The following is a 27,919-nucleotide window of genomic DNA, read 5'->3' on the forward strand; positions in this document are numbered from 1 at the left end:
GTGGCACCAATACTACTCTTTCATGTTATTTGATTATATAAGTACTTTATTGCCCACTTATAATTGTTCCTACTATTTATGTGCGACCCCTCTTTCGACCACTACCTTCCATTAGTTTTGTACAAAAGAAAGTGATTAAATTGCGCTTGCTTAACTGCTGATATATTTTGAAATATTTGAACTGTTCAAGTTTTGCAGTGTGTTAGAAAGAAATTAGCAACCTACAGCCTTTCAGCAATATTGTCAAATAGTTAACATTACAAAATCCTCTCACTTTGCAGTCAGATATCTAAAAGTAAACACCAATCTTCTTGTTAAAAGAATAAGCAGCAATTTATCAGAAGACAGAGCCTAACCTTTGACTTATGATACATAATTAAAACAACATTTAAAGGCGTCTTTATTGCTCATTCACCTTCTGAACTTCAGCATGGTTATTTGGTAGCGCTGCACCCCTGCACTTTTACTTTCAGCGCCCATGACAACCCTAGGCACCTTACTCTCAGCAGCTCCTTGGAACAGTGACAATTCCGCAAGAAGCTGACCACCTGGCTCTTCAACTAAACTATCCACGGGCGTCTCACTCCCCAGACCAACTTTCATACACCTGCTCCAGCATCTGGATACCCTACCGGGTGATAAGCCATGCTATACAAATCCAGCTAATTTAACATAAGCAACCTGCTGGTAAATTGACTAACAGCGATCATGCCTGGCTGATTGAGTACAACTCTAGGGTGTTTGATCAGCATGACAGGCATGCCTGGGCATCGGAGTTTACTCTATGAGCATGACTATGGGATAATTGAGAAACATTCGAAAATAGGGGCTCATTAGGATCGCGGTTTTCCCGCATCCTCCGGGCCGGCGGAAGCCACCGCCGACCCGGAGGATGCGGGAAAACCGCCGCGGAGCCTCCAAAGACCCACCGCCAAATTAGGATGGCTGGTGTGTCTTGGTTTATGTCCGCCGCTTTTCCGCCACGGTCGGCTTACAACCGCTGCGGAAAAGCTCTTATATGGTGGCGGTGTCTCTCAGACACCGCCAGCCATATTAGGATTGCGTATCTGATATGCTTTTCCGCGGCGGGTTCTCCGCCGTGGAAAAGCAAACAGATGTGCACTTCGGGGACCCGTTGCGGGCCCCCAGGGTGAAGAGGGGGTGGGGGGTGCACATGGGGGGTACCTATGGTACCCCCCTGCATTTACATGCAGACAGCGGCAGGCACCGCGTGGTGCCTGCAGCTTTCTGCATGTAAATGCAATGCGTGCTTTTTTACCATTGCGGCGTGCGCAGCTTGAAGCCGCACCCGCCGCAATGTTAAAAATAGAGGATGTGACCGCCAGGGTGGCGGTCACATCCTAATTGCAGAGGAGGGAACGCCGCAGCCCATGCGGACGTTCCCTCCTCCTCAAGGGTCGCGGACGGACTCAAGTCCGTCCGCGATCCTAATGGGCTCCATAATGTGCAACTCTGTGAATGATTTGAGCAATATTCGGATATATCTTAGATGTCTCCAGGCATAAATTGGTAAAATTCTAGTAAAGAGAAGTATGCATTTCCATAGTATTTTTGTTTCTAGCACTGAAATTTCAATAGACTGTTACGTTTGCTAGGGGCCAGTAATGGGTAATATATCCTGTTACATTAATTAACACTGTTGATACTTCTCCTTAGCATATGCTTTTCCCGCAGGGCACACTCATACACACACTGCTTCTTCATATTTGAAAAAAAGGCTTTATACAGGAAAGGCGTTTGGGATTAAGTTTTCCCAACATTTCTCAGGGGCTAGAACTCCACACACCTCTGTGGAAATCTTGGTCATGCTCAGCAGAATTAGCTGGTGTAATGTAGGGTCGATAGCAACATTTTTTCGATACTGGTTTTAATCACATTGCAGCCCTTTCTACAAGCCATCTGTTTGTTTCTACTGACAGTGTTTGGCCCTTAATGTCGGTATACAACTCACAGAAGGAAGTGTAAAATAATTTGAAGGATTAGTGGGTTGGGCAACAGAGATGGGCCACCTCGATACCTGCTGAGGGATTTCACAGCACCAGTCTTCCACTTGCAGTTGAAGGCAGCAGCAAGTGAATGCATAATATATTCAGCCCACGTTCCTCAGATTGACTTGTGGTTCAGCAATTGCTAGTTTCTGTCCTAACTAGGGTGAAAGAGGCAGACGGGAGCAGCAGGGGACATCTGATAGCAAAAACATAGTAAAGATTAGGCTCAGGACAGGGATAGCCCGGGGCAGGTGGCACCTCCAACACTAAGTGAAATGGCAGCTTGGTGGTATATGCCACCAGGTGTTGAATGGCTGACCCAGTAGGAGCAGAAAGGAGCTGGACTAGCAGTTGTACCAATCATGCAGAGGACAGAGCCCAGTGAACAACTTTTCCAATGGTACTTATCTGAGGACCCTTGTTTTAATCAATCAATCAATCAATCAATCAATCAATCAATCAATCATAGCATTTGTAAAGCGCACTACATACCCGTGAGGGTCTCAAGGTGCTAGGGGAGGGGGGGGGGAGTGGGGTGCTGCTACTATTTGAAGAGCCAGGCCTTGAGGAGTCTCCTGAAGGTTAGAAGGTCTTCGGTCTGCCGTAGGCGGATGGGGAGGGTGTTCCACGTCTTGGCGGCGAGGTGGGAGAATGATCTGCCTCCGGCGGTCACTCTTCGGATGCGGGGGACGGTGGCGAGGGCATGGTCTGCAGAGTGGAGCTGGCGTGCGGGGGTGTAGAGGCTGAGTCGTCTGTTGAGGTACGTTGGTCTGGTGTCGTGGAGGGCCTTGTGTGCATGGGTGAGGAGCTTGAAGGTTATCTTCTTGTTGATGGGGAGCCAGTACAGGTCTTTCAGGTGAGGTGTGATGTGGCTGCGGTGGGGAATGTCGAGGATCAGGCGTCCGGAGGCGCTCTGGATGCGTTGGAGTCGTTTCAGGAGTTTGGCCGGGGCTCCTGCATAGAGTGCGTTGCCGTAGTCCAGTCTGCTTCTGACAAGGGCCTGGGTGACCGTCCTTCTAGTTTCGGTGGGGATCCACTTGAAGATCCTGCGAAGCATGCGGAGGATGTTGAAGCAGAAGGAGGAGACGGCATTGAGCTGCTTTGTCATGAGAGTGTGGAGTTGAGGATGACCCCTAGGTTTCGTGCGTGGTTGGTGGGTGTAGGGGGTGCTCCTAGTGCCGTCGGCCACCATGAGTCGTCCCAGGCCAAGGGGGTCGAGCCGAGGATGAGGACCTCCGTCTTGTCTGAGTTTAGCTTCAGTCGGCTGTTCCTCATCCAGTCGGCGATGGCCTTAATTCCTTTGTGGAGGTTGGTTTTGGCGGTGTGGGGGTCCTTGGTGAGCGAGAGGATCAGCCGGGTGTTGTCTTCGTAGGAGATGATGTTTAGGTCGTGCTGTCGGGCGACATGGGCGAGTGCTGCCATGTAGACGTTGAACAACGTTGGGCTGAGAGATGAGCCTTGGGGTACGCCGCAGATGATCTTGGTGGCTTCGGAGCGGAAGGGGGGGAGACGGACGCTCTGGGTTCTCCCAGAGAGGAAGTAGGTGGTCCAGTCTAGAACCTTCTCTTGGATTCTGGCATCGTGGAGGCGTGTTCTTAGTGTGCGGTGGCAGACTGTGTCGAAAGCAGCGGACAGGTCCAGGAGGATGAGGGCTGAAGTTTCTCCGTTGTCGAGCATGTTCCTGATGTCGTCGGTGGCGGCGATGAGGGCAGTGTCGGTGCTGTGGTTGCTGCGGAACCCTGACTGGGATGGGTCCAGTTTGTTTTTCTCTTCGAGGAAGCTGGTCAGTTGTTTGCCTTTTCGATGACCTTCACTGGGAACGGGAGCAGGGAGATGGCCGGAAGTTCTTGAGGTCCTTGGGGTCCGCCTTGGGTTTCTTTAGTAAGGCGTTGATCTCTGCGTGCTTCCAGTACTCCGGGAAGGTCGCTGTCTCGAAGGAGATGTTGATGGTTTTGCGGAGGTGGGGTGTGATGGTGCTGCTGGCTTTGTTGTAGATGTGGTGTAGGCAAGGGTCTTCCGGGGAACCGGATTGGACGGTGTTCATGATCTTGAAGGTGTCGTTGTCGTTGATGTTGGTCCAGGTGTGCAGACGGTTGGTGCGGGTGGTGGTCGTGGGAGCGGAGATGTGGGCTGTCGAAGGTGTCGTGGATGTCTGTGATCTTGTGATGGAAGAAGGTGGCCAGCGATTCGCACAGGTCTTGTGACGGTGGGATGTCGTTGGTGTTGGAGCTGGGGTTGGGGAGTTCCTTCACGATGCTTATGAGTTGGTGGGGAAACACAATCATATTAACCCTTATTGAGGGGTTGCATGGGGTTAACCTCATTGATGGTGTCACAGATCACACTTCCACCACAATTTTCTTTTCCGTCATTGGTACAGTTATTCCCTCTTCTTGAAGGTCAATATCTAGTTAGGAAAAATAAGTCCCGGTCCACAAAAATGAGTGCCGATGGGCCCCACCAGAAACCATTGGCTCAAATTAACCACTGGATATTCACATCTTTAAACTGAAGCATGTGAATATAAATGGAATGATAACAAATGTAAACAGAAACTCACTGTAAAAAGCAAAAACTATATGCATAGAGAGGAGAGGCAGTTTCTTTAAATCATAGAGGCTGCAGAGCTATCCAATTGCAGCCCCTAAATACTACTCAGCAAATGCTACCATTTAGTTATCCAATCTGCCTAATGTGGATTACATAATTAAATCATTGTCTAGGTAGAGTAAAATATGTTTACCAATAGCAGGTTTGTCTGCTCTTTTAAGATAGTTAAGATCACTCAATGTTGCCAAGTGGCTACATGCCCTGTGCCAGTCCTGACTTCTCCCCCCAATCACATTGCATTCTAAGAAATATAGCTTTGAATTTATCACTGTAAGTTTTGCCTCAAAAATCAAAAGTCCCGTAATTCTGTCAGCTGAAAACCCTATCCTGGTTGAAGGTTTCACACATGAAATAAGCTCAGTTTGCAGCTAGGAACATAGCCTGTGGAAATATGCCAAATAAAAGATAATTGTTTATGCAATATTTTAGGTTGTCCCTTACTAGTAGTGTAAGAATGGCATATCACCTTTAAAACGACCTCCCTTTATATAAAAAGCTTTTACATCGCATGAACCTTTACAAGTGTCTTAACAACGCATGTCTGTACAAAGCATGTAAGCAGAAGAAGGTAAGTATCTAGTAATAAGGTAAGCTTTTAGGGTTCAAGGGTGGGTAGAGTTAAAAAGAGGTAAAGTATTTTTAGTGTTCAGTGTTGGATAGAGATAAAGAGGGCAAGAGGTGTTTAGGGTATATGGATTGAATGAGTACAGGTAATTGGCGGTAAGGACTTAAAAAAACAGGAACCAACACTGCCAAGGATCGCTCTGAATTCTCCAACTTTATTTCAGTATGATACGGCTTAGAAGGCATGACGTGTTTCAGCAGTCACAGCTGCGTTGTTCACAATCATATATATGTATGTGTGTCAATTAAAAAACCAAATGTTAAATCTTAGTTATAGTTAGGAAAACCTATTTCCCCAATACAAACCAAGTTTAAACTACACAAACTTTAAAAATTCTAAACTTATAAATTTCATTTACAATGTTTCCACAACCTTCAAATTATTATAAATAGCTGACGTCGCTGCACACTCTTTTCATCTCTCTAACCAGACAACACTAACTATAACAAGCCACTCTACCATGCACTGTGTTGTGACAAATAATGTAATTTAAGAAGTTATAGGTGTTTTTATGATTGCTATGATTTCACATATAATAAGTGATGTAGTATGCAAGGGTATAAACAGTGCATGGAAAAGAAATGAGTTATGGTTAATGTAGTGTGGCGAGTGAGGTGACAAGACTGGGTTCAGAGGTACACGGCTTATAGTAATTTGAAGGTGGTAGTAAATTCTAAATTGAAGTTATAATTATAACTTTACAATTTTTAATGTTTCTGTATTTTAAATAGGTTTGTACAGAAAGAGTACATAAAATATTTCTAACTGTAAATTATCCTTAACCTTTGTTTTTTTCATTGTATGTTAATGGTATTTCTTATTTAATAAAAAATGTGATTCAAATCGCAGTGTGGAATGTCACTGATTGGTGTGTTGTAAAGTGTATTAGAACATTGGTATGTTGGTAGCTCCATTGGGAACAATGGACTTCTCTGGGCTCCTAATGACCGGTAGCAGCCCGGAACTCCAATATTCCAATGTTGTCATTCAGAGCTGTTGCTGTGAACAAAGGCCTCATAGATCCTGTTCCATGAGGCCTTTGTTTTATTTGTTAGAATATTCTGCCCTTTAGTGGCGGAATATTCTAAAAGCCTTATAGCCCTCTGTAGCTGGGCTATACCGGCATTAAAGTACTGCTCCCTTGCAAAAGACCCTCGCCTTCCGCTTGCGCATTTAACGCTGGAGCAGGAAGTTTAGTACAGTACAGTGAAGGAGAGTGTCATAGAGTTTAGTGTCATAGAATGGAGTTCTGTAGAGTGGAATAGAGTGGAGTCGAGTGGGGTGACATAGCGCACAGTGAAGTAAAGTGTTAGTGGATTGGCGTGTCGTATCGTGGAGTGGAGTATCGTATAGTGGAGTGGCGTGTTGTACAGTGTAGTGGCATGTAGAACAGTAGAGCTGAGTGTTGTACAGTGGAGTGTCGTCAACTGGAGTATCATGAAATGGAGTGGGGTGGAGTGTCATAAGGTAGAGTATCATAGAGTGACATAGAGCTTTGTATATTGTAGTGGCATAGACGAGTTCAGTGGAGTAGAGCGTTGTATAGTTTAGTGTTGTTGAGTGTAGTGTCATGAGTAGAGTGGTGGAGAGTCTCGCACAGTGTAGTGTTGCACGATGGTGTATCATTATTTGTAAGAACACATTGCATAGTAGAGTGGCAAGTTCTAGTAGTGCTGACTGTCTAGCGAGCTGAAAAGAGTATATAATGAGGTCCGCTTCTTATAATAATTTGAAGGTGGTGGATAAATTGTAAATCAAAGTTATAACTATACTTTTAGAATGTTTTAAGTTTGTGCAGTTTAAACTTGGTTTGTATAGGGAAATTAAGTTTTCCTAACTATCGCTAAGCTTTAACCTTGGATTTTTCATTTAATTTCAATGTTTAAAAAAAATCTAAATGTGTCTCTTTCAAATCGTAGGGCCCGATTCACAGAACTAACTTAAGACAGTACTAAAGTACTAAAGTTAGGACTCCTAACTTTAGGACTCTTAAACTGAGAAAAATCCTAACTTTAAGACTTTTGGTATTCACGGAAGGCATTTAGGAGTCCTAAAGTTAGGAGCCCTAACTTTACTACTACTAAACTGAGAAATATCCTAACTTTAAGACTTTTGGTATTCACAGAAGGCATTTAGGAGTCCTAAAGTTAGGACTCCTTAATTCTGTGAATACCGAAATGAGTAAGTGCCTTCTGTGAATAACAAAATGAGTACATGCCCTTCTGTGAATACCAAAATGGCAGTAAATTTAGGATTTTGTCTTAAGTTAGTTCTGTGAATCGGGCCCGTAGAGTCCAGTGTCACAAGTGGAGAGTTGTTATGTGGAGTGTCGTACAGTACAGTGGAGGAGAATGGTATAAAGTCTATTGTCACATACTGGAGTATTGTAGATGGGAATCAAGTAGAGTTGAGTAGAGTGTAGAGTGTATCATATTTTGTTGTAAAGTATTTTATAGTGTAGTGGCATGGTGTCTCATATAGTGGAGTCAAGTATCGTAGACTGGAGCAGCAAGTTGTACAGTGGAATGGTGTGTCGAACAGTAGAGTAGGGTGTGGTAGAGTGTCATAGAGTGGAATATCGTCAAGTGGAGTGTCGTACAGAACAGTAGAGGAGAGTGTCGTAGAGTGGAGTGATGTGCCATAGAGTGATGTGGAATATCATAGAGAGAACTTGGGTGGCATGTCGTTGAGTGTCATGCAGTGTAATACAGTGCTGTAGAGTGGATGAGCAAATAATGGAGTAAAGTGGCATAGAGTGTAGTACAGTGTTGCAGAGTGGAGTAGCATACAGTGGAGTTGATTGTCTGACAGTGGAGCAGCATAGAGTGGAGTATCGTACAGTGGCGTAGAGTGGAATAAAGTGAAGTGGAATAGAGTACACTTGAATGGGGTAGTGTAGAGTGGAGTAAAGTGTCATACAGTGGAGTGGCGTGTCATGGACTATAGTGGTGTGGAGTGCAGTAGAGTGGAGTGACATAGCATACAGATAAAAAGGGGCATTATTTGGAGTGCTGTGTTGTAGAATGGAGTGTAGTGGGGTGTCATACAGTATTGGAAAGTGATGTAGACTACAGTAGAGTAGAGCGGTATACAGTCTAGGTGATTTTTGTAGAGTGGAGTGGTGTACAGTGTCGTAGAATCTGGTACAGTGGATTGGCATAAAGTGTTATAGAGTACAAAAGAGTTTATTGGTGTGTCGTAGAGTAGCATGGAGTGGAGTTTACTGTTGTAGTGTAGGAAGTAAATGGTTATAAACTGGAGTGGGGTCTCGGACAGTAGAGTGGAGAGCTGTGTTGTATAGAAAAATGTTGTATAGTGGAATAGATAGATTGTTGTACATTGGAGTGTTCGGGCATAGAGTGGAATATGTGGTTGGACAAATGAGTGTACAGGGATAGAATGGAGTAGAATGGCATGGAGTGCCATGAAGTGTGGTATATTTTTATAAAGTGGAGTTATATAGAGCGGAGGAGAGTCACACAAAGGAGTTGTGTAGAGTGGAGTGGCGTACACTGAAATGGCGTAGAGCGAATTACTGAAAAGTGAAGCAGCATACAGTGGAATAGTGGATAGTGGAATAATGAACAGTGGAGTGTAGAAGAGTGAAGTAAAATAGCGTAGAGTGGAGTGATGTGCATTGGAGTGGCATAAATTGGGATAGGGAACAGTGGATTAGCATAGAGTGATGGGGCAAACATTGAGGTGGCATAGCGCAGATTCGAGAAAACTTAAAAATGTGAGTGATATCTCATACACTAGAGTGGAGTGTTGTTTTAGAGTGGACTACAGTGTTGTACAATAGAGTGTCCTGCACAGAGTCAAGTGCAGATTTGGACAGTGGAGTGTATGGGGATAGAGTGGAGTGGAGTCTAGTACCGGTGGCATAGAGTGTAGTAGAGTTGTGTAGAGTGGAGGAGAGTGCACTGGAGTGGCATAGAGTGGAGCAGGGTACAGTGGAGTGGCATAAATTGGAATAGCATAGAGTGGAGTAGCATAGACTGTAGAGGCATACAGTGGAGTGGTGTAGAGTGTAATAGGGTACAGTGTAGTTGCGTACATTGTAGTGGTGTACAGTAAAGTGGTTTAGACTGGAATGGTGTATTGTGGAGTGAGGTAGAGTGTAAAAGCATACAGTGGAGTGGGGTGGAGTGGAATACCATAGAGTAGAGGGGCAAAGATTGTACTTGAGTACAGTGTAATAGTAGAGAATGGAGTGACGTACAGTGGAATAACGTGGAGTGGAATACCATAGATTGGGGTAGAGCAGAAAAGTGCGAGTAGAATAGTGTAGGAGTGGTGTAGACTGGAGTATTATACATTGGAGTGGAGTAGAGTGAAACAGAATACAGAGGAGTGGTGTAGAGTGGAGGGGTGTACACTGGAGTAGTGTGTAGTAGATTAGCTTATAATGGAGTGGCATACAGTGGAATAGCGTAGAGTGCAGTGGTATACAGTTGAGCGGCATATACTGGAATAGCGTATAGTAGAGTAGCATACAGTGCAGTGGCGTGCAGTGGAATATAGTGAAGTGGTGTAGACTGGAGTGGCGTACACTGGAACAGTGTAGAGCGTAATAGCATACAGTGGAGTGGCGTACGTTGGAGTGGAGTTCAATCGAATAGCGTACAATGATGTGGCATAAAGTGGAGTGCCATTCACTGGAGTGGTGTAGACTGGAGTAGCGTACAGTGGAGTGGCATACAGTGGAAATCATAGAGTGCAGTGGCATATAGTGGAATGACTGAGTGGAATAGCATATACTGGTGTAGCATATATCGGAGTGGCATACACTGGAGAGGCATACACTGAAGAGTTGTAGGCTGGAGTTGCATATAGTGCAATGGCGTAAAGTTGACTGGCGTAGAGTGGAGTTGTGTGCAGTGTAATAGCGTAGAGTGGAGTGGTGTAGACTAGAGTGTTGTACAGTGGAGAGGCATAGAGCGTAAATTTGTATAGTAGAGTAACATACAGTGGAGTGCGTAAAATGGAGTGGCGTACAGTTGCATGGGGTAGAGTGTAATAGCATACAGTTGAGTGGCATACGTTGAAGTGGGGTCCAATCAAATAGCATAGAATGAAATGGCATAGGGTGGAGTTCCACACACTGGAGTGCCATAGAGTAGAGTATCATACAGTGGAGTGGCATGCAGTGGAGCTGCGTTCAGTGGAGTGTTGCAGAGTGGAGCAGCATGCAGGGGAATAGAGTAGAGTGGAGTGGCATTCAGTAGAATTGGAGTGGAATAGTGTATAGTGAAGTAGCGTCCGGTGAAGTCCTGAAGAAACCTACAGCGGACCCCACCGATCTCAAAAACTTCCGCCCCATCTCGCTCCTCCCTTTTCCTGCTAAAGTCATCGAGAAGATCGTCAACAGACATCTGACCGCCTTCCTCGAGACGAACGGATCCCTCGACCCCTCGAAGTCCGGCTTCAGAGCCAACCACAGCACCGAGACCGCCCTCATCGCAGCCACCGACGACATCCGGACCCTGCTCGACAAGGGGGAAACAGTGGCCCTCATCCTCCTGGACCTCTCCGCTGCGTTCGACACGGTCTGCCACCGCACCCTAGTCCAGCGCCTCAGCAACATCGGTATCCAAGAGAAGGCACTGGAGTGGATCATCTCGTTCCTCGCTGGAAGAACACAAAGAGTCCGCCTCCCCCCGTTTCGCTCCGAGGCCACCGAAGTCATCTGCGGCGTCCCGCAAGGATCTTCACTCAGCCCCACCCTCTTCAACATCTACATGAAACCTCTCGCAGCCATCGCACGCCAGCACAACCTCAACATCATCTCTTACGCCGACGACACCCAGCTGATCCTCTCCCTCACCAGAGACCCCGACACCGCCAGAACCTGCCTGCACGAAGGGATGAAAGACGTCGCCGAGTGGATGAAGGACAGCCGCCTGAAACTGAACTCGGACAAGACGGAAGTCCTCATCATGGGATCTTCGCCCTCCGCCTGGGACGACTCCTGGTGGCCCCCAGCCCTGGGCACCGCACCCAAGCCAACCGACCACGCACGCAACCTGGGCTTCATCCTGGACCCCTCCCTCTCGATGACCAGACAAGTCAACGCCGTCTCCTCATCGTGCTTCAACACCCTGCGTATGCTTCGCAAGATCTTCCGCTGGATCCCGACCGAGACCAGGAAGACTGTCACCCAGGCACTCGTCACCAGCCGACTGGACTACAGAAACGCCCTCTACGCCGGAACCACAGCCAAGCTACAGAAAAGACTCCAGCGCATCCAGAACGCCTCCGCCCGACTCATCCTGGATGTCCCCCGATGCAGCCACATATCCAGCCACCTGAGGAACCTGCACTGGCTCCCCGTCGACAAGAGGATCACGTTCCGTCTCCTCACCCACGCACACAAGTCTCTCCACGACCTGGGCCCCAAGTACCTCAACGACCGCCTGACCTTCTACACGCCCACCCGCCAGCTACGGTCCACCAGCCTCGCCCTCGCAGCCGTACCACTCATCCGAAGAGCCACCGCCGGAGGAAGATCCTTCTCTTACTTGGCTGCCAAGACTTGGAACTCCCTCCCCATCCACCTTCGGCTGACCCAGGACCATCTCGCCTTCAGGAAACAACTCAAGACCTGGCTGTTCGAGCAGTAGCATACCCCTCCCCCCAAGCGCCTTGAGACCCTCCCGGGTGAGTAGTGCGCTATACAAATGGCATGATTGATTGATTGATTGATTGATTGAAGTGTCATACAGTTGAATAGCATATAGTGGAGTGGCTACAGTGGCATTGCATACAATGGCTGTAAAATTCAGCACCAATATAGATTATGGTCTGCAGAGTAATGCAAAACAGCGAGTTGTGCTGCGGTGCGTTTCTCCAAGTTTACCAATCAACGTAGGGCCACTGATGCTGGCCTTGCATTCCTTTGTAAATCTGACTTAAGTATTGCATTGCCCATGCAACACCATGAATGACACAAGGGTACTGCAATCCAATAATACAGCTAGGCCTTAGTTATATTTTGGGACACGGTATCCCATGATACCTTTGCAGTATGCTGCTGTACATGGCGATGACAATCCACTATATAATTCGGTAATGGATGTTTTTAGAGAATGAAAAGGCGGCAATATTTTTTTTACCACACTTTGGCTGTGTTCAGTGTTAGGGCCTAGATATAGGTAAGTAGTAGGTCACTACCTCTGACCACTTTATTTAAGTGATTATATGTAGGGAAATGTATTTGTATATTTTTATATATTTTTAAATACGTTTATGGCCAGGTACCATGGTAATTTTACAAAATGTCTGGAATTCCACAAAAGTACTTGACTGCAATACCCAATAAGCATAATCTCTGCACTATAATGTATAATCCTGCCACATTTAATGTAAATCCATTAAGCTGTTTTCACGCTCCATCAAGAAGACTAGTCTATTGAAAATGCATTGGTGAAAAAACACATTTTGGGACCCCTTTTATCTTTGCACCCCTTTGATGATTCACCACAAAAATTTACATCATCTCAAAAAGGAGAAAATGCTACAGGTCTGGAAGTTTTTGTGGTGATTTGTAAAAATGGGTGGATAGTTATTAGGGAGGTAATATCTGAAGAATTCATATCTTTGGGAATACTAACTATAACTACAGAGTGGCAATCAGATTTAATGTGATTTCTTTCGTTTTATCTATTGCATTTTTTTTGTTTATGTTCATTTGTTTACATAATCATGTGACCATAAAAGTGTCTTTTAGTTGTTCATGTAATAATTCTGAAACTTTACATGTGCAGTCTTGTTTATTTTTAGGGCTTCGTTGCTACTTTTAGTAGGGTTGTGCTACATATGAAGCCCAAAGTAAATGAAAGCCAGCCATTGTTGTTATAAAAATTAAGATTAGTATTTTTTTACCTACTGGCCAATTATCATATCCTCCTTTTAGTAATTTATGTTGCTCACTGCTATGTCAGTTTTCCATTTTGTTGCACAGGAGCAAATAAGGAAGATGTTTTTTGTTTGACTTATTGGGTATAGTTTAATTTGAGAGTACATGTCCGAGGGGACCCCTCTAACGTTACTTTAAGGTCAGGGAAAAAAGGGGAGAAAAGATAAACAATATTGAAAAAATTCCCTCAAGACCTATATACTTTTCATTATAAACATAGTTTACATAAAGGTACTTTGTTCATGCACAACAACAACAAAAAGAAGAACTGATAAGTTTCATTTTAGTTTTTTATTTTATCATTCATTTATTTTTCTTGTGGATTCATCATTCTTTGTTTATTCATTTTCATTTCTTAAAAGTATTTTTTATCATTTCATAAAAAGATACATATTATATCAAATATCAACATGATAAAAGGAACACAAGTGAAAAACCCTGGGTAATACAACCACAATAAATACAACACCAGTCATGCACTCACATACATTCCAATCCTATTACTATACACACATTCAATACACAATGCAGTATCTGAGCAAATCAAAACATAAATAGGCAGAATTGGAAGTATTTCTGCCTAAAATTATGACCATAAGGTGTAAAATATGAATTCCACGCAAGGTATACTCTGTCACCCTAGGGGCAGAGTGCTAAACATCTATTCTCTATCACCCTTGGGGCAGAGTGCTAAACATCTATATTCTGTCACCCTAAGGGCAGTGTGCTAAACATCTATACTCTGTCACCCTAGGGGTAGTGTGCTAATCATCTATACTCTGTCACCCAAGCGGCAGTGTGCTAAACATCTATATTCTGTCACCCTAGGGGCAGTGTGCTAAACATCTATACTCTATCACCCTAGGGGCAGTGTGCTAAACATCTATACTCTGTCACCCTAAGGGCAGTGTGCTAAACATCTATACTCTATCACCCTAGGGCCAGTGTACTAAACACCTATACTCTGTCACCCTAGAGGCAGTGTGCTAAACATCTCCACTCTATCAACCTAGTGTGCGTGCTAAACACCTATACTCTGTCACCCTAGGGGCAGGGTGCTAAACATCTATACTCTATCACCCTAGGGGCAGAGTGCTAAACATCTATACTCTGTCACCCTAGGGGCAGTGTGCTAAACATCTATACTCTGTCACCCAAGCGGCAGTGTGCTAAACATCTATACTCTGTCACCTTAGCGGCAGTGTGCTAAACATCTATACTCTGTCACCCTAGCTGCAGTGTGCTAAAAATCTATACTCTGTCACCCTAGCAGCAGTGTGCTATACATCCATATTCTATAACCCTAGGGGCAGTGTGCTAAACAACTATACTCTATCACCCTAGGGGCAGTGTGCTAAACATCTATACTCTATCACCCTTGGGGCAGAGTGCTAAACATCTATACTCTGTCACCCTAGGGGCAGTGTGCTAAACATCTATACTCTGTCACCCAAGCGGCAGTGTGCTAAACATCTATACTCGGTCACCTTAGCGGCAGTGTGCTAAACATCTATACTCTGTCACCCTAGCGGCAGTGTGCTAAACATCTATACTCCATCACCCTAGGAGCAGAGTGCCAAACATCTATACTCTGTCACCCTAGCGGCAGTGTGCTAAACATCTATACTCTATCACCCTAGCGGCAGCGTGCTAACCATCTATATTCTATCACCCTAGGGGCAGTGTGCTAAACAACTATACTCAATCACCCTAGGGGCAGTGTGCTAAACATCTATACTCTATCACCCTAGGGGCAAGGTGCTAAACATCTATATTTTGTCACCCTACGGGCAGTGTGCTAAACATCTATACTCTGTCACCCTAGGGGCAGTGTGCTAAACATCTATACTCTGTCACCCTAGGGGCAGTGTGCTAAACATCTATTCTCTATCACCCTAGGGGCAGAGTGCTAAACATCTATATTCTGTCACCCTAAGGGCAGTGTGCTAAACATCTATACTCTGTCACCCTAGGGGTAGTGTGCTAATCATCTATACTCTGTCACCCAAGCGGCAGTGTGCTAAACATCTATACTCGGTCACCTTAGCGGCAGTGTGCTAAACATCTATACTCTGTCACCCTAGCGGCAGTGTGCTAAACATCTATACTCCATCACCCTAGGAGCAGAGTGCCAAACATCTATACTCTGTCACCCTAGCGGCAGTGTGCTAAACATCTATACTCTATCACCCTAGCGGCAGCGTGCTAACCATCTATATTCTATCACCCTAGGGGCAGTGTGCTAAACAACTATAATCAATCACCCTAGGGGCAGTGTGCTAAACATCTATACTCTATCACCCTAGGGGCAAGGTGCTAAACATCTATATTTTGTCACCCTACGGGCAGTGTGCTAAACATCTATACTCTGTCACCCTAGGGGCAGTGTGCTAAACATCTATTCTCTATCACCCTAGGGGCAGAGTGCTAAACATCTATATTCTGTCACCCTAAGGGCAGTGTGCTAAACATCTATACTCTGTCACCCTAGGGGTAGTGTGCTAATCATCTATACTCTGTCACCCAAGCGGCAGTGTGCTAAACATCTATATTTGTCACCCTAGGGGCAGTGTGCTAAACATCTATACTCTATCACCCTAGGGGCAGTGTGCTAAACATCTATACTCTGTCACCCTAGGGGCAGTGTGCTAAACATCTATACTCTATCACCCTAGGGCCAGTGTACTAAACATCTATACTCTGTCACCCTAGAGGCAGTGTGCTAAACATCTCCACTCTATCGCCCTTTGGGTGCGTGCTAAACACCTATATTTTATCACCCTAGAGGCAGTATGTTAAACTACACTCTAGCACCCTAGCAGCAGTGTTCTAAACATCCATACTCTATCACCCTAGGGGCAGTGTGCTAAACATCTATACTCTATCACCCTAGGGTCAGTGCTAACCACCTATACTCTTTCACCCTAGAGGCAGCATGTTAAACCAATACTCTATCACCCTAGGGGCAGTGTGCTAAACACCCATACTCTATCACCCTAGGGGCAGTGTGCTAAACATCTATACTCTATCACCCTAGGGGTAGTGTGCTAATCATCTATACTCTGTCACCCAAGCGGCAGTGTGCTAAACATCTATATTCTGTCACCCTAGGGGCAGTGTGCTAAACATCTATACTCTATCACCCTAGGGGCAGTGTGCTAAACATCTATACTCTGTCACCCTAAGGGCAGTGTGCTAAACATCTATACTCTATCACCCTAGGGCCAGTGTACTAAACACCTATACTCTGTCACCCTAGAGGCAGTGTGCTAAACATCTCCACTCTATCAACCTAGTGTGCGTGCTAAACACCTATACTCTGTCACCCTAGGGGCAGGGTGCTAAACATCTATACTCTATCACCCTTGGGGCAGAGTGCTAAACATCTATACTCTGTCACCCTAGGGGCAGTGTGCTAAACATCTATACTCTGTCACCCAAGCGGCAGTGTGCTAAACATCTATACTCTGTCACCTTAGCGGCAGTGTGCTAAACATCTATACTCTGTCACCCTAGCTGCAGTGTGCTAAAAATCTATACTCTGTCACCCTAGCAGCAGTGTGCTATACATCCATATTCTATAACCCTAGGGGCAGTGTGCTAAACAACTATACTCTATCTCCCTAGGGGCAGTGTGCTAAACATCTATACTCTATCACCCTTGGGGCAGAGTGCTAAACATCTATACTCTGTCACCCTAGGGGCAGTGTGCTAAACATCTATACTCTGTCACCCAAGCGGCAGTGTGCTAAACATCTATACTCGGTCACCTTAGCGGCAGTGTGCTAAACATCTATACTCTGTCACCCTAGAGGCAGTGTGCTAAACATCTATACTCCATCACCCTAGGAGCAGAGTGCCAAACATCTATACTCTGTCACCCTAGCGGCAGTGTGCTAAACATCTATACTCTATCACCCTAGCGGCAGCGTGCTAACCATCTATATTCTATCACCCTAGGGGCAGTGTGCTAAACAACTATACTCAATCACCCTAGGGGCAGTGTGCTAAACATCTATACTCTATCACCCTAGGGGCAAGGTGCTAAACATCTATATTTTGTCACCCTACGGGCAGTGTGCTAAACATCTATACTCTGTCACCCTAGGGGCAGTGTGCTAAACATCTATACTCTGTCACCCTAGGGGCAGTGTGCTAAACATCTATTCTCTATCACCCTAGGGGCAGAGTGCTAAACATCTATATTCTGTCACCCTAAGGGCAGTGTGCTAAACATCTATACTCTGTCACCCTAGGGGTAGTGTGCTAATCATCTATACTCTGTCACCCAAGCGGCAGTGTGCTAAACATCTATACTCGGTCACCTTAGCGGCAGTGTGCTAAACATCTATACTCTGTCACCCTAGCGGCAGTGTGCTAAACATCTATACTCCATCACCCTAGGAGCAGAGTGCCAAACATCTATACTCTGTCACCCTAGCGGCAGTGTGCTAAACATCTATACTCTATCACCCTAGCGGCAGCGTGCTAACCATCTATATTCTATCACCCTAGGGGCAGTGTGCTAAACAACTATAATCAATCACCCTAGGGGCAGTGTGCTAAACATCTATACTCTATCACCCTAGGGGCAAGGTGCTAAACATCTATATTTTGTCACCCTACGGGCAGTGTGCTAAACATCTATACTCTGTCACCCTAGGGGCAGTGTGCTAAACATCTATTCTCTATCACCCTAGGGGCAGAGTGCTAAACATCTATATTCTGTCACCCTAAGGGCAGTGTGCTAAACATCTATACTCTGTCACCCTAGAGGCAGTGTGCTAAACATCTCCACTCTATCGCCCTTTGGGTGCGTGCTAAACACCTATATTTTATCACCCTAGAGGCAGTATGTTAAACTACACTCTAGCACCCTAGCAGCAGTGTTCTAAACATCCATACTCTATCACCCTAGGGGCAGTGTGCTAAACATCTATACTCTATCACCCTAGGGTCAGTGCTAACCACCTATACTCTTTCACCCTAGAGGCAGCATGTTAAACCAATACTCTATCACCCTAGGGGCAGTGTGCTAAACACCCATACTCTATCACCCTAGGGGCAGTGTGCTAAACATCTATACTCTATCACCCTAGGGTGAGTGCTAAACACATATATTATTTCACCCTAGAGGCAGCGCGTTAAACTATACTCTATCACCCTAGGGGCAGTGTGCTAAACACCCATACTCTATCACCCTAGGGGCAGTGTGCTAAACATCTATACTCTATCACTCTAGGGTGAGTGCTAAACACATGTACTCTTTCACCCTAGAGGCAGTGTGTTAAACTATACTCGATCACCCTAGGGGTAGTGGGCTAAAGAGCCATGCTCTATCATCTTAGGAGCAGGAAGCTAAATACCCGGACTCTATCACCCTTGGGCAGTGTGCTAAACATCTATATTCTATCACCCTAGGGGCAGTGTGCTAAACATCTATAGTCTATCACCCTAGGGGAAGTGTGCTAAACATCTATATTCTATCACCCTAGGGGAAGTGTGCTAAACGTCTATATTCTATCACCCTAGGAGCAGTGTGCTAAACATCTATACTCTATCGCTTGAGTGCTAAACACATATACTCTTTCACCCTAGAGGCAGCACGTTAAACTATACTCTATCACCCTAGGGACAGTGTGCTTAACACCCATACTCTATCACCCTAGGAGCAGTAAGCTAAATACCCATACTCTATCACCCTTGGGCAGTGTGCTAAACATCTATATTCTATCACCCTACGGGCAGTGTGCTAAACATCTATACTCTATCACCATAGGGGCAGCGTGCTAAACACCTATACTCTATCACTCCAGGGAGAGCGCTAAACACTCATTCTCTATAACCGTAGGGGCAGTATACTATACACCTATACTCTATCACCTTAGAGGCAATGTGTTAAACTTCTATACTCTATCGCACTAGGGGCAATGTTCTAAACATCCATACTCTATCACCCATGGGGCAGTGTGCTAAACATCTATACTCTATCACCCTAGGGTCAGTGCTAACCACATATACTCTTTCACCCTAGAGGCAGCATGTTAAACCAATACTCTATCACCCTAGGGCCAGTGTGCTAAACACCCATACTCTATCACCCTAGGGGCAGTGTGCTAAACATCTATACTCTATCACCCTAGGGTGAGTGCTAAACACATATATTATTTCACCCTAGATGCAGCGCGTTAAACTATACGCTATCACCCTAGGGGCAGTGTGCTAAACACCCATACTCTATCACCCTAGGGGCAGTGTGCTAAACATCTATACTCTATCACTCTAGGGTGAGTGCTAAACACATGTACTCTTTCACCCTAGAGGCAGCGTGTTAAACTATACTCGATCACCCTAGGGGTAGTGGGCTAAAGAGCCATGCTCTATCATCTTAGGAGCAGGAAGCTAAATACCCGGACTCTATCACCCTTGGGCAGTGTGCTAAACATCTATACTCTATCACCGTAGGGGCAGCGTGCTAAACACCTATACTCTATCACTCCAGGGAGAGCGCTAAACACTCATTCTCTATAACCGTAGGGGCAGTATGCTATACACCTATACTCTATCACCTTTGGGGCAATGTGTTAAACTTCTATACTCTATCGCACTAGGGGCAGTGTTCTAAACATCCATACTCTATCACCCTAGGGTCAGTGCTAACCACATATACTCTTTCACCCTAGAGGCAGCACGTTAAACTATACTCTATCACCCTAGGGGCAGTGTGCTAAACACCCATACTCCATCACCCTAGGGGCAGTGTGCTAAACATCTATACTCTATCACCCTAGGGTGAGTGCTAAACACATATATTATTTCACCCTAGAGGCAGCGCGTTAAACTATACTCTATCACCCTAGGGGCAGTGTGCTAAACACCCATACTCTATCACCCTAGGGGCAGTGTGCTAAAGATCTATACTCTATCACTCTAGAGTGAGTGCTAAACACATGTACTCTTTCACCCTAGAGGCAGCGTGTTAAACTATACTCGATCACCCTAGGGGTAGTGGGCTAAAGAGCCATGCTCTATCATCTTAGGAGCAGGAAGCTAAATACCCGGACTCTATCACCCTTGGGCAGTGTGCTAAACATCTATATTCTATCACCCTAGGGGCAGTGTTCTAAACATCTATTGTCTATCGCCCTAGGGGAAGTGTGCTAAACATCTATATTCTATCACCCTAGGGGAAGTGTGCTAAACGTCTATATTCTATCACCCTAGGAGCAGTGTGCTAAACATCTATACTCTATCGCTTGAGTGATAAACACATATACTCTTTCACCCTAGAGGCAGCACGTTAAACTATACTCTATCACCCTAGGGGCAGTGTGCTTAACACCCATACTCTATCACCCTAGGAGCAGTAAGCTAAATACCCATACTCTATCACCCTTGGGCAGTGTGCTAAACATTTATATTCTATCACCCTACGGGCAGTGTGCTAAACATCTATACTCTATCACCCTAGGGGCAGCGTGCTAAACACCTATACTCTATCACTCCAGGGAGAGCGCTAAACACTCATTCTCTATAACTGTAGGGGCAGTATGCTATACACCTATACTCTATCACCTTAGAGGCAATGTGTTAAACTTCTATACTCTATCGCACTAGGGGCGGTGTTCTAAACATCTATACTCTATTGCCCCAGGGGAAGTGTGCTAAACATCTATATTCTATCACCCTAGGGGCAGTGTGCTAAACACCTATACTCTATCACCCTAGGGGCAGTGTGCTAAACACTCATTCTCCATCACCCTAGAGCATTAAACTTCTATACTCTATCACCATTGGGCCAGTGTTCTAAACACCCATAATTTATCACTCTAGGGGCAGTATGCTAAACATCTGTACTCTCTCACCCTAGGGGCAGCGTGCTAAGGGAAACATCCTTTACAACGGAACCGTTACAACGCAGTACCGTTACAACGCGGGATTTACAATGAAAGTCGTTACAACGACTTTCGCTGGAGGGCGCTCTAGGATAGGGGATAGTTTAATTTACTATCCAACATCTTCCCTACTATCCACGGGGCCTGGAGTTGGAATAGTTTATTAAACTATTCACTATCCAGTGCCCCCCAACTCAAGTCGTTGTAATGACTTGCGTTGTTAATCCTGCGGCGTAAAGGTACGCGTTGTAACGGTATGCATTGTACCATCATACATCCCGTGCTAAACACCCATACTCTATCACCCTAGGGGCAGTTTGCTAAACATCTACATTCTATCACCCTAGGGAGCGCGCTAAACACCTATACTCTATCACCTTAGAGGGAACGCGTTAAACTTCTATACTCTATCGCCCTAGGGGCAGTGTGCTAAACACCCACACTTTATCACCCTAGGGGCAGTGTGCTAAACATCTATATCACCCTAGGAAGCACGTTAAACACTTACACTCTATAACCCTAGGCATCCTGGCCTATTCGCTAGTTCACCTAGCAACTGAGCACTAAGATCAGTTAACTCAGCACCCTGACCTTAGACACAGTCCACAGAGAAGACTGGACTCAGGGCTCTCCCTTCTCTTCCTAAATAAACGTCTCTAAACATGTTGAATTGCTTTCTTTCAGCGATGGCAGAGGAGGAGGGGTTGTCCAGAGGCAGCAGTGGGGACTCGTGCATCAGCTCAGCCATTCTCCACCCAGGAGCACCGGAAGACCCTGAATGTCAAGAGGCAGGTAAGAGGTAAAGAGCAGTTATCCCCACTGCACTGGGCTCCAGCTATAAGACTTCCAAACTCTTCCATCTCCAAGAAATATTCTCACATATGAAGACGTGGACCTCATGCCTGTAATTGGACCTTGAGTGTTCTGAGGCAAATTAATGGTTCAAAGAGCGAAAATAAAACTAGTGCACCCTGTCATTTTAAGGAGTATTGATATATTTGGGTCCATGTTCAGAATATCATTGTGCTTTACTACCCATTTTCTGCAAACTCAAACCCGCATGATTGCAAATAATACTGAATGACATGTTAAACTTTCGAAGAAAAGGATTAGGTTTACGCAAAAATAGTTGAAATAAAAATCCTTAACATGACACTGAGTCAGGAGTAGGCAAAGAGCAGGAGCGACGTTGAGATACAGAAAAAGACAGAGGTGAAACAGAGAATGTTCGCTTTCAGTGAAGGACACTTCGGAAGTGGGGGCCGGTGCAACTGCCCACTGTGCCAATGCCTTGAAACGTCTCTGTTAGTATTTGGAGATATTCGCGTTTAGCGCAAATATTTCCATCGCTACGCCTGCCTTGCTAATAGGCGATAGCGACGTTAGCGACTGCTTTCAGTCGCTAACTGGTTGGGTACGCCCACTTTGCATGTCATTAGCGATAAACATTGCTGACATGCAAAGCGGGCCCCAAACCGTTCGCTATCGCCTAAAAGCTGTCGCTAACATCAGTTAGCGACAGCTTGCTAATAGGGCGATAGAATTATCGCCGCTTAGCGGCAGAAAACGGCCGCTAAAGCGGCGATAATTGCCTATCGCCCTGATTGATAATATGCCCCTACATGTCGACCCATCTAAATTGGGTGGACGGATATGTAGCCATTTCTCCGAGAGCCCAGGGCCATCAGGCCAAACTTAAGATCTGGGGACAATTAGATTTTGGAAATGGGCCACTATCATTGGCGGGGAGGATACTCTGTTGCGACAAAGTACCCTCTCCACAAGATATAAATCAGCACCTAAGTCTTTATGGTGCATAAATTGAAGGTTTAGGGCCTAGAAAACAAATGCTTTGAATTACAATCATAACTACCGAAGTGTGCGAGATTGCCACATTAGTCATGCTAATAAGAAAACAGAAATGCACTTCCATTCTGTTTCCCACATTTCTACATGTAGTGAGCAACATTACAAGGCCATCTAGCCCGACAACAGAGCAGTTGTGGAAGCAAACATATTTTGATAAATTTGCTTGCCTTTGGACATGTCTCTATCCGAGGCATGGTTTGTTCAGTGATACATATTCGAGAGACTGCATAACAGTTTCACTTCCCCTCTTCATAAAGAATTATTGAGGAGAAAGATCTAACGAGACCTAAGAATTTGGACAGACACAAAAATTGGTTTCTTGGGGCGAATTAAGGAATGCCGTCATCCGACTGTAGGCCTGAATCCTAAGTATGCAGGTATAGTATAGCACATGGAAAGGTGCACCAGCAAATAGTAGAAATCTAATACATATTCCAAATATTTTTTTTACTGTGTTTATTCAATTATCAAAAATAGATAAAATCCAGCCAACACGTTTTGCTCCAACTATTCCTGGATCTTCCTCAGGGCTTAAAATCATATCATGCAAATATATTCATAGATCCTATAACATAACAGTCCACAATATATATGCTGAAAATCTTTCACAGTAATTCATAGGTGAAGTCAGTAAATGTCTGTTAATACCAATGGAATTAATATAAATCCCTGTGGGATACAATGATAAGTATCTCTCGTGCCCGTAGGTATTGAAAAAAAACAGTGATATAATGGGATAGTACATGGCTTAGCATAAAGTAGTAAGGAAAAGAACTAATCATTCAGCTGATAAAATAATCATGAGGATGATAATAATATAGATATATGTGTTAGATAGAATGTAAGCCAAGTATTACAGCTTGTATGGATGTGGGATGTTAAATAATTTGGATGTTTCTAATGTTCATTACCCATTTTTATCTTATGGCTGCTAAGATTAGTATAACAATTTCCATCATTGTGATACACAAGGCATGTGAGCTAATTATACATGATAAATAACCTATTATTATAAAACACCAACAAGTCTGAGCGCCTACAACAAGAACATTTCAGAAAGTAGCCTTGCCTGCTGTGACCGAGAACTCAATGATGCAAGTAAATGTATTTTATGGTGCAATGTCTTATTTCAAGGCACATCCTAAGAATGCTAAGCGGGTTTGCAGTAGCAAACACTTTTAATTAAGCTTTTTCACATTACTTATGATGAGTCTCACTGACCTATCCATAAATATCATGAAAACACAACATGAATAAGAAAGTAACCATGCATGCTTGGTCGCAGCTTGCAAGGGATGTGGGAAACGGCCTGCTGCGGCCCGTGCAGGTAAGAGCAATGGGGCTGGGGGGGGGGGGGGGGGGGGGGGGTTAAAAAGACGACAACGAGGGGAATTTATTTATTTATTTAATTTCACCTGTTGGTCGTCTGTCGAATCCTCCCCGAAACCCCGCCCCACCGCTCTTACCTGCACGGGCCACGGCTGGAAACTGCGGGATCATATCTTTGCAGGCATCATCATTCTGGACAGGCACAGATGCTCCAGCAGTTTCAGCATGCAGTTCAGGTAGGTAGGTTAAGTTTGCAGCTTCGAATGGCAAATGTGGTCTGCTTTCTTCTAGACAGGACGTTTGAAGCTCTGAAGGCCTTTTCTCAGCTACTTCACTGCCCACACTGCAAGCAAGAGTGCAGAAGCAGCATCTCCCTGAGTGACCACCTCAGAGACCATCACAAGCCAGAGGGAAACTTCACCTGCCCACTCTGTGGTCACACGGTCCAGTTTGGGGTCCAGCTAGAGCTGCACATGGCACTCCACTCTGCTCAGTTGGCCAACAGCAACTCCTCCTCTGACCATATCCAGGTGAGCGGCAGCGCAGGGTCTTTTGGGGGGATATGGGCAGATGTACTGCAGGTAAATCACATTTTTTTACTGAAAATGCCAAGCTGCGCATCTGGGCCTGTCCCAGTCCTACAGGCCTTTCAGAATCGCTGACCTGTCTGCAAACCTCCTAGATTCCCTTAGGTCGTGCTCTAAACCTTTCACTTGTTGGTTCAAGGATGGTCCCATCCCTGCCACATGTTAAGGATACCCACTTGAATTAATTGGACATACAATGCATCTTGGGTATCCCAAAAATCGGATTGGATTGGCATGGCATAAGCTCGACTATCCTGTTCTTGCAACTTTATAAGTACAGAATGCAGCCTGTCGCTGAACTTCTGTAATTTAACGATTCAGCCTAAACAAACACAAAACAAATATTAGCAATGGGAAACTATTTCTCTCCATTAGTTGCCCTGCTTTCTCACTGCATTTTCCATACCACAATATTATGACAAGGTGCATTATTTAAATATTTAACGTCTCTCACACCATATTAATTCAACTGTATACCTTGCTATTTATCTTTATAGTTGTAAGTGTTATGTATTGGTGCTTCGTAATTGTCATATATGCTTTTTTTTTCTTTTCCATATATTTCGTATATTTATTCATATTCAAATTGTAAGTTATTATTAACTTTATTGTACTTATGATGTAATTTTCTCAAAATGTCAATAAAAAATTAGAACACAAAAACAAATATTATGACAAGGGCCCCGTGGCCGTTTGAGAGTTACACGTAACCGTAAAGAGAAATAGGGAGGTTTCCAAACTGGTTAGTGCTCTAAAAGGTCAGCATGGAAGGGGCAGACCAAGTCATAAATATAAGGTCGTAGTGACTGTGCTGTGGCCTAGAAATTACCTTTTTGCATGGAAAGGAAGAAGGGCTTCACTTCATTCCTGAACACAAATTATGCGAAAATCACTCACACACTGAAAGAATTTCACTGTTGCTTTTCTGGATTTCTCAAACAAGATTTCGAGAGCGTTTGTTATTGTTACAATCGCTGCTTGCAGCAACAACTGTGTCTTTAAAAGAAAAAATCAAGTCTCATGTGGGGAAATGTCTTTTAAAGCCAGACCACCCATGTAAGTCAGATTACTTCTATATGTTACTCTGATTTGGCCGATTCTGTCAGCTGTGTCTGAGATTGATTAGTAATCTACTATATGTAGATCAAAAAAGTAAAAGGATTAAAGAGCACCAGTTTATGTCTGTTTCTGATGTGATTTTGGGTGAAATTCGCATATTGCCAGACAGTATTACTCTTATCCAGGTTTGTTTATCGAGTTCAATGATAAAATACAGTTGGTTTTCATCAATTCCCAAAAGTTCACATGTAGGCCACGGTTGGGCTCCCTTTTTCTAATCAAATGCCAAACTAGTCTATAAAACAGGTCAGAAGACTCTTGTGTTTGCCATTTTTGACCTTCATAGCTAGTAGTGTTAGTGTCATGAAATTATCTGGCATGAAATAGTGCTTCTGGAATACTGTGTGGTTAAGTTAATAAAGTGCTTTCTATAAGCCCATTTTTCAAATTTCTGGGGAAATAATTTGAAGAAGAGTTTCTACTGGAATCCACTGGATAGTTCTAGGGGTTGCTGGGCACTAGTCGCTTATTAACTAGTTGCAAGTCGATCCCTTTCATGTTGACTTCAATGATTCAAGTTGTTAGAGTACAGCATATCAGGATTGTAGCTAAACCTATTGGGTCCTGTTTCACAATAATTGGAACCTTATTTGGCTCAGATGTGCTTGATGGTCTGGAACTCTTATTATTACCTCAACATATTTTAATAGTATGTGATTAATTAAAGCAACCAGAACAGAGAAGTGGGTAAAAACCCAGTATCTGGGCTGAATTAAAGATGTTCTATAATTTATAAATATAAATAATATATGCATCCATAAATGTGTTGTCACATAATGAACAAACACAAATTAAGGTTCACAGAATAACTTTGGATTTTAAACTTCCTCAAAAATTAAATAATACAAAAGGCTAATATATAATGTGTGTGTGTATATATATGTGTGTGTGTGTGTGTGTGTGTGTGTGTGTGTATATATATATATATATATATATATATATATATATATATATATATATATATTCAATTCCAGAGTTTGCTCCCCCGGATCGACGGGGACCCACAGAAAGTGGCCCACACGCCGGCAGAGGGTACCTGCAATTTAATCCCTTTAAAGTTTTGAAAGTACGCGCGCTCTCACGGCAAACAGACTTCGTTCAAAATTGATGTTCTGCGGAGATGTTTATTAACACAACGCGTTTTGACTGCGTCCGCAGCCTTGTTCACATGTAAAGTGCACAAATTAAAGGTAACTGATGAGTTACTTTTCATTTGCGCACTTTACACGTGAACAATTTTGAGCGAAGTCTGTTTGCCCTGAGAACGCGCATACTTTCAAAACTTTAAAGGGATTAAATTGCCAGGACCCTCTGGATATGCAAAATGTAAAAGGACTTCAAATCTCATCATGCTTTGCTTCATCACTCACCTGATCTCCATCAGGGTTACTTTGAAAATAAAGGTGGGATTTCCTTACAAAAATGCTGGTGTTCCTCACTGTGTGTGTAAGCCGGCCAGAGGAAGGGAGACATCCTGAAACGCGTAGGCGGCGTGAGTGTGGGGAGATGCTTTGAAGGAGCCGCCCTGCTTGGGGCCAGACTTCCAGCGAGTGCAACCACTGGAGCGGCAACCTCTTTTTTTTAAAAAATATTTGTGGCTAAGCCCAGGCCACGGTTTGCACCACCATGAGACCCCAGTGGGTCTGCAGCTATGGACTTACCAAGGCATTGCAGAGCTGGAGGGGCTGTTTTCATTTCAGGGAAGCACTTCGAACCTTGTTTGTCCCATGTTTTTATTCTTCCACTATGGGGACGCAGGCGTCCACATGGATATGCAAAATGTAAAAGGACTTCAAATCCCCTCATGCTTTGCTTCATCACTCACCTGCTCTCCATCAGGGTTACTTTGAAAATAAAGGTGGGATTACCTTACAAACATGCTGGTGTTCCTCATTGTGTGTGTAAGCCTCCCAGAGGAAGGGACACATCCTGAAACGCGTAGGCGGCGTGAGTGTGGG

The 27,919-nt window shown here is 44.5% G+C and overlaps 1 protein-coding gene across 1 annotated transcript in view; it reads left to right on the forward strand.

Moving 5' to 3' along the window:
• The window catches only part of LOC144831343 (zinc finger E-box-binding homeobox 1-like), a 421,511-nt gene that overhangs the window by 312,989 nt on the left and 80,603 nt on the right, over positions 1–27,919 (forward strand). Inside the window, exons 3-4 of the mRNA XM_078688986.1 lie at positions 21,742–21,849; positions 24,547–24,785. Of these exons, the coding sequence (XP_078545112.1) occupies positions 21,742–21,849; positions 24,547–24,785 (347 nt within the window). The remainder of the gene's footprint in view (positions 1–21,741; positions 21,850–24,546; positions 24,786–27,919) is intronic.

This window comes from Lissotriton helveticus, chromosome 1_1 (genome assembly GCF_964261635.1).
Source record: "Lissotriton helveticus chromosome 1_1, aLisHel1.1, whole genome shotgun sequence".
NCBI classification, from domain to species: Eukaryota; Metazoa; Chordata; class Amphibia; order Caudata; family Salamandridae; genus Lissotriton; species Lissotriton helveticus.